General features: G+C 38.1%; 1 protein-coding gene across 1 annotated transcript in view; it reads left to right on the top strand.

The window, feature by feature from the left end:
* Positions 1–7,873, top strand: part of LOC107654020 (serine/threonine-protein kinase BRSK1-like) — a 22,657-nt gene that overhangs the window by 7,005 nt on the left and 7,779 nt on the right. The window contains exons 6-14 of the mRNA XM_016440902.1: positions 2,215–2,248; positions 2,349–2,417; positions 2,602–2,748; positions 4,146–4,177; positions 4,403–4,567; positions 4,946–5,043; positions 6,459–6,609; positions 6,700–6,760; positions 7,527–7,871. Coding sequence (XP_016296388.1) covers positions 2,215–2,248; positions 2,349–2,417; positions 2,602–2,748; positions 4,146–4,177; positions 4,403–4,567; positions 4,946–5,043; positions 6,459–6,609; positions 6,700–6,760; positions 7,527–7,871 — 1,102 coding nt within the window. The remainder of the gene's footprint in view (positions 1–2,214; positions 2,249–2,348; positions 2,418–2,601; positions 2,749–4,145; positions 4,178–4,402; positions 4,568–4,945; positions 5,044–6,458; positions 6,610–6,699; positions 6,761–7,526; positions 7,872–7,873) is intronic.

The following is a 7,873-nucleotide window of genomic DNA, read 5'->3' as shown; positions in this document are numbered from 1 at the left end:
TGGATGAACTTTATTTTTAGAACTCGGTCCTTTGTTCACTTCAGTTTACCGTGGATTCGTTTACAAACAAGACACAATTTGACATGGGATTTTCAAAAGATTGAAACTAAAAGATGATGCTGTGCCGAATATTGGATAATGTCGCAACATTATGACAACATCGTGAGTAACTGTTTTTATTACGTGATCATTATTATTGCTTTGTCTTTTAAACAGATTTGGTTTGACATGTGCTGAGTATTTATGCATTTTAAACCTAAATCACTGCAGCGTCCATCTGTGAAGGACAAAGGCTTTCAGACATACACAACTGTTAGCCAATCACAGCAGTGGCATTTACTTCCAAGTCTACAATCCATCATGCCTATTCAAACAGAGCGTTCTCATGAGGGGAGTTAAAAAACAGGACAGAAAATAGCCTATTCTAAAATTTGATGCAAAAAGTGGACCTCCGAAAACACTACAAAATAAAAAACAAAGGCAGTTCATGACCCCTTCAAATTTTCTACTGTATTTACTATTTACTGTTAACATGTTTTATCACATCGCTAGAATGTTACTAGCATGGTTTAAGCATGTTTTGTCACCTTGTTAGTTTTAACATAGATGTTGTTAACATTTATCATGAAGCTAGCATGTTTTACTTTGTTTCTAGCATGATTTAGTATGTTGCTAGGATTTTTTTTGCATGTTTTTATATATTGTTACCATGTTTCATAACTTTGCTAGCACATTTTACATTGTTGCAAGTTTTAGCACTTAGGATGTTTTAGCATGCTGCTTGCATGATTTTGCACTTAGTTAGCAGGCTTTAGCATGTTGCTAGGACATTATGGCATGTTCAAGCATGATTTATCACCTTAGTTTTAACATTAGGCCTATAGGTGTTGTTTAGCATGATGCTAGCATTATGTTTTATTATGTTGCTAACATGTTTCTACCATGTTTCATCCCATTACTAACACATTTTATATTGTTGCTAGCATGTTTTAGTACGTAGCTAGTAGGGTTAAATGTCCTAGCATGTTTTAGCACTTAGCTAGCATGTTTTAGCATGTCTCAACATGTTTTAGCACTGCTAGCATATTTTCACATTGTATTGGGCTTTCCTAACATTTGTAACCTGAAGCCATCCAGCTTTAACATGTTGCTAGCTTTTTATACATTACTATTTGCTTTGATGTTTCATCACATTGCTAGCACATTTTAGCTGGTTGCTAGCATGTTTTAATATGTGACTAGCATGTTTTAACATTCTGCTAGCATGTTTTAGCAATTAGCTAGCAGGTTTTATCATGTTGCTAGTAGGGTTGCAAAAAGGTGGAAAATTTCCAGTAAATTTAGGAAATATTCCAGAAATTTTGAAAACTTTCCAGGATTTTTTGGAATATTCCAGGGATTTTTGGAAAGTTTCCGGAAATTTACCGGAAATTTTCCACCCCTTTGCAACCCTAGTTGCTAGCATATAACATGTTCTAGCATGTTTTATCATCTTGTTAGTTTTAACATTTTGTTAGGTGCTGTTAACATTTTAGCACGAAGCTAGCATGATATTGCTAGCATGTTTGCATATTTACATTTCTACCATGTTTCATCTAATTTCCAGCACATCTTATCTTGTTGCTAGCATGTTTCAGCACATAGCTAGCATGTTTTAGCATGTGCATGCTTCTAGCATGTTTTAGCACTTAACTAGCCAGTTTTAGCATGCCCTCCTAACAGCTAGAATGTTTTAGCACTGTTTTAGGGATTGCTAACATTTTTAACATGACGCTAGCCCGTTTTAACATGTTGCTAACATGTTTTAGCATGTCCTAGCATTTTTAGCTCGTTCCTAGTATGTTTTAGCACACTGAGATGAAACATCCTGAAGATCTGTGCCGAATTTGGAGGTTAAAGCTCGAAGGCTACATTAATTTTTAACAATTTAGTCTTAGAAGAAGAAGAAGCTTGAATAATAGATCAGTACTGGCTTTTCAAGCCAACATAATTATACACAACTTACTACAGCTTCCTATTCCTTATTGTTTCATTATATTTTCAGTTTCATTTAACCTCTTAAGCTCAGGGGTGTGCTTTTGCATTTTCGCCTAAATTTGACCCAGATTTAAATAAATGCCAAAGAGTTGTTTGTAAATGAAACAGCGATGTTATTTTAAACAGGCTATACTTTCTCACACCCATCCATATTCTGTTTTCCCAAACTATTTGCAGATCTCCTCATTATGCATGTCCAGAGGTTATCAGGGTAGGTGTATAGATCTAAAAAGTAACCTGTATGTTTTAGAGCATCATTCTGTCTGAAAGTGAACCATTGACCTTACTACTACCTTTGGTTTCTTCTGCAGGGTGAGAAATATGACGGCCGACGGGCTGATGTATGGAGCTGTGGAGTCATTCTCTTCGCTCTGCTAGTGGTGAGGAAATCGCTTCAGCTCCCTCTGTTTCTCTCAGCTTGTCGGAGAGCATGTTACATTCCCCCACTTATCACTTACTACTCATTTTTAGCTCACAGGCTGTTAAGCAAATAACTGAAACGCTCCTTGCATGTCACTACCATCTGCGTCTTTGTATCTGGGGCTTTCTGTCCGCTGTCCTCAGGGCGCGCTGCCCTTCGACCATGATAACCTGCGGCAGCTGCTAGAGAAGGTGAAGAGTGGAGTGTTCCACATGCCCCATTTCATCCCACCCGACTGCCAGGCTCTGCTGCGGGGCATGATCGAGGTCAACCCTGAAAAAAGACTCATGGTGAGGGAGTACTGTGATTAAGCTTTCTCATTGGTTTGCTTGGATGTGGTGAGAAACATACTCTACACAAGTATAGAAATGCAGAAGCAAACGCTTGTTGCAAATGCAAAGCAAAATGTTGCAAATGGATGATCCTAGATGGATAATTTGTACATATGTACTGTGGCTTCTTGCCTTCAGGCCCTCTTTACTGTGGTGGTTAGTTGGCTATAAACATGTCAAAGTTTAATTGACTTAATATCTGTTTTATGGATTTAGGTCTATGTTTATTACTACAAAGGTTTAGGGTTGGTACATTTTTTTATATTTTTGAATATAGTCTCTTATGTCCACCAAGGCTGCCTATAGTTGATCGAAATACAGAAAAAACAGCAATATTGTGAAATATTATTACAATTTAAACTAACTGTTTTCTGAGGAAGCCAGTTTCTACCATGGAATAAAAAAAGTTAAAAAGTTAATTGTGACTTTTTATCTCACAGTTCAGACTTTTTTCCCCTTTCTTTCTCGCGATTTCAAGATTACCAAGATTATCTCGCAATTTAAGTTTATTTCTCAGAATTTTGAGTTTACATATTGAGTTTACAAATGAATTCTGCATTTAAATCTCAGAATTATTTTTTGTTTGTTTGTTTGTTTTTGACACAAAATAAAACATAAAAAAGGTAACTGTGACATTTTATCTCACAAATCTGACTGTTTTCTAGCAATTGTGAGTTTTTATTCAACAATTCAAACTTTTCTTCTCAGAATTGCGAGTCTATATCTCACATTTTTGCATTTATATCTCATAATTCTGAGTTTATATCTTGCAATTTTGAGATATTTTGAGTCTGAATTGAGAACTTTTAAATTTTTTGTTTAAAAAAATTTTTGTTTTAAAATCAAATTTATTCTTGTGATGCAAAGCTGAATTTTCAGCATGATGTCACAGTGCCACATGATCCTTCAGAAATCATTCTAATATGCTGATTTGCTGCATAAGAAACATTTCTGATTATTATCAATGTTGAAAAGAGTTGCTGCTTAAAATGTTTGTGTAAACCGTGATGATTTTTGTTCAGGATTTTGAATACAAAGTTCAAAAGAACAGCAATCATTTATTTCGATTCAATGGTTTGAAGCGGGTATTAAACTGGCCAAGTCACGTAATACCACCAAACTAAGCTTTGTTACATCATGCCATTAAAGGGAATTTAATGATTTGTAGATTACATTTAATAAAAGGTGTCTGTATGCATGTTTGGGCTGAGTTCATATTGCATTTACACCATTTTGATCAGTAGTGTACGTGTTTTGAAAACCTTTATAACAGTGAATCATTTTGTGCAGCAGTTGATTCGCCATCTGCCTGTGAACAGACTTTATTAAATACACCATCTCTTGTCCTTCTGCAGCTAGAGGCCATCCAGAAACATGCCTGGTATCAGTAAGTATTGATTATTTATATTCTCTCTTATCACTGTAATCAATCTACAGCGATTCAGTGAAAGTGTATTATGTGTATTTATGGATGAATTTCATGAAGAAATCTCTGTTTGTATTGAAACGATATGAAATGATTTCATCTTGCGTCTTTAATAGCAGCCCAAATTGCAGATGATTTGTGCAAGCAGTTCACATTGGTATGTGCGTTTGTTTGTGTGTGATGAAGAGCTGGACGCAATGAGACGTGTCCGGAGCAGCCGCCTCCGAGGCGCGTGTGCATGGGACGGATCATGTCTCTGACAGAGCTGGACCCAGATGTGCTGGACAGCATGTATTCTCTAGGCTGTTTCAGGGATCGGGTTAAACTGGCCCAAGATCTGCAGTGTGAAGAGTGAGTGTAACATCAGCATTTTTTGCTTCATAAAAATCGAGTTAATCTTTAACCCTGTCAAGCCTGACGTACGATATAATAGTCCGATTTGATTGTTTGTTTTTGTTTTTTAAAACGGAACAGTGTATTGAACCTTCTAAAAACGAAAAAAAAAAATTTTTTTACATACATTGCATTTTTACAATTGTACAAAACCCCTTTTACTTGCTTTGAAAAAGTATGATTTATCAATCAGATTACAGAAGACATGTAGTAAATTGTGTACAACAGGTTTTTCAGCAAGGTTTTGCTCATGTTGATAATTTAGAGGCCTTAAAAATTGGCATACATAGGGTTAACATTGTTTTTCTCTCTTCTATCTCTCGCTTTTTTCCTCAGAGATAACCAGGAGAAGATGATCTATTATCTCCTGTTGGACCACAAAGAGCGCTATCCTAGCTATGAGGATGAGGATCTTCCTCCCAGAAATGACATTGGTATGTGTCTTTTTCATGAACACAGTTAAATAAAGCACAGTTTATACAAATTAGCAGAGGAAGAATTTGAAGTTACTCACTCATGTTAAACCATGTGTATTACATTTATACATTTGCCAGACACTTTTATCCAAAGCAAATGACTGCATTTTGCGGAATGCAGGTCAGGTGTGAAATGTTAAAGTGATAGAGCACCCAAAAATAAAAATGCTGTCATTTACTCACCCTCTGTCATTCCAAACTTGTATGCATTTCTTTTGTTTCTGGACCATTAAAGAAGATATTTTGGAGAATGTTGGTAACCAAACAGTTTCTGTTCCTATTGACTTTCATTATAAGGACAAAAAGTCATTGGGAACTGAAACGTTTCGGTAACATTTTTCAAAATATCTTATTTTGTGTTCTGCACAGAAAAGTCAATCATACAAGTTTGGAATAACATGAGGCTGAGTAAATGATATTTCATTTTTTGGGTGGCCTATCCCTTTAAAGGAACACTCCACTATTTTTGAAGATAGGCTCATTTTCCAACTCCCCTAGAGTTAAACAGTTGAGTTTTACCGTTTTCGAATCCATTCAGCCGATCTCCGGGTCTGGCGTAGCACTTTTAGCTGTAGCTTAGCATAGATAATTGAATCCGATTAGACCGTTAGCATCTCGTTCAAAAATTACCAAAGAGTTTCTATATTTCTCCTATTTAAAACTTCCGGAGATCGACTGAATGGATTCGAAAACGGTAAAACTCAACTGTTTAACTCTAGGGGAGTTGGAAAATGAGCCTATTTTCAAAAATAGTGGAGTGTTGCTTTAACATCAAGAATGCAAAGTGCACATAAAATATGTCAGTTCTTGACATTGCAGCACATTCAATGTCAAACATAAAAAGTTACACAGCTCTGTTTATGTTTATTTTATAATAACATTTTTCATTCTTGATTTTTGTGAACTTACAAAAATTCATTTCATTTTGAAATGAAAATACATGTTTATACTGTTCATATGTTTGTTAACATTTTACTTACAATGCAATTTTGATCTGCATTTCATTCATTGTACACTCTTAAAAATAAAGGTTCTTTTATAGCATCTGATTCCATGAACAACCTTTAACATTCATGGAATCTTTGCATTCCACAAAAGCTTCTTTATAGTGGAAAAAGTTTCTTCCAATTTTTTAAATATTAAGTAAAAAACTGTTTACTGAAAGGTTCTTTGGGAAACCGAGAATGGTTCTTCTATGGCATTCGCTGCAAAACCCGCCTTTTGGAACCTTTATTTTTAAGAGTGTATAGATTTTGTGCATTCCCTGGTAACTGAACGCATGACCTTGCTGTTGCTAGTGCTATACTCTACTGTTTTGAGCTACAGGCACACCGCTCTGTAAACTCTGTGTTTTGTATTTCTATATAAAGTAGACCCTCCACGGAAGCGTGTAGACTCACCCATGTTGACGCGTCACGGCCGCTGCCGGCCAGAGAGGAAGAGTCTGGAGGTGCTGAGTGTGACGGAGCAGGGCTCTCCCACACACCCACGCAGAGCGCTGGACACCTCCACGCACAGCCAAAGGTACGCATGCAGTCGCATTCACATTTTCATGCATATATGGAACTTTGGAATTTAGCACTACTGATTCTTGTCTTCCACACTCTTGTATAGATCTCAATCTGTAAGCGGAGCATCAACGGGCCTCTCATCTAGTCCTCTAAGTAGTCCCAGGGTAAGTACCTGTCTGCCAAACTTTTTTCTCTACTAAAGAGATAGTTCATCCAAAAATGAGTCTCTCGGCAGCAGTGTTGTCAAAAATATCGATTTTTTTTTTATTGATACAGAATACTTGAATACTAATTTTCCTCCAGTATTGATACATCAGTACCAGTTGCACTTTCTTACTCTGTCTTCTCTCTGACAGCGAGTTGACGCGCACCACAGTGTGTATTTTAAATAAGTGCGTAGTCTGTTGTGCTGCGTGCTTAAGAGTGAAACACAGCACTGTGTTCATTTACACGCAAGCGGCTCATGATCAGGTGTTTTTAGTGTCTCAGAGTGGCACAGTTTAAAGTAAATGCAGCAGCTTTGCATGTTTAATGTGCATTTTTAGTTTCACTCTCTACTGTGAAACAATGGCCCGGGACAGTGTTGCCACCTTGTGGAACAACTGATTAATGCAAAACAAATTCAATGCGCATGTGTAACCTATGCGTACAAAGTATGCATGGTTACAAAAATCGGGTGGTGCGCATACAGTACGCGTGTACTCTTCTGGTGAAAAAATGTGCGTCATGCGCACTGTACACGAACCCTCATGTACGTGTAAAAACTGAAGTATACTTTAGACACACACACACACGTCCCTGTACACCATCACTGTGCACTAAAGCCGTATCACCTGCCATTGCTCATTTTCACTCCTGTTTCTCTCTCCATCTGCCACGGCCTTCACTCTTCCACCCCGCTTCTCCTCCTCCTCCTCCTTATCCCATCAGAGCCCTGTCTTTACCTTCAGCGAGCCGGAGGTAGTTGCCGCCACCAAAGCGGGAAGCGGCAGCACCGCTGCTCGTCCCAACCGATCGCATGAACCCAAAACGCAGACACTTCCATCTAAAACCGCACCCGAACGCCCCCAACTCCAGTCCATGAAGTCCCTCCCCTTACCCTCCTCCTCCTCCCGCTCTCCCTCCCCTTCCCCCCTCCTGTCGGCCATTCCCCGTTTCCTCTTCTTTCCTTCTCCATCTGCGGTGCTGAAGTCGGTGACTAAAAGCTTGTATCCCATGTCTCAGGTCACCCCTCAGGGCTCTCCCCTGCCCACCCCGCTGGGTACCCCTGTGCATCA

Source organism: Sinocyclocheilus anshuiensis, unplaced genomic scaffold (genome assembly GCF_001515605.1).
Source record: "Sinocyclocheilus anshuiensis isolate Anshui unplaced genomic scaffold, SAMN03320099.WGS_v1.1 scaffold454, whole genome shotgun sequence".
Classification (NCBI taxonomy): Eukaryota; Metazoa; Chordata; class Actinopteri; order Cypriniformes; family Cyprinidae; genus Sinocyclocheilus; species Sinocyclocheilus anshuiensis.
The sequence above is the reverse complement of the archived record's forward strand: the minus strand, read 5'-3'. Positions and strand labels throughout refer to the sequence as shown.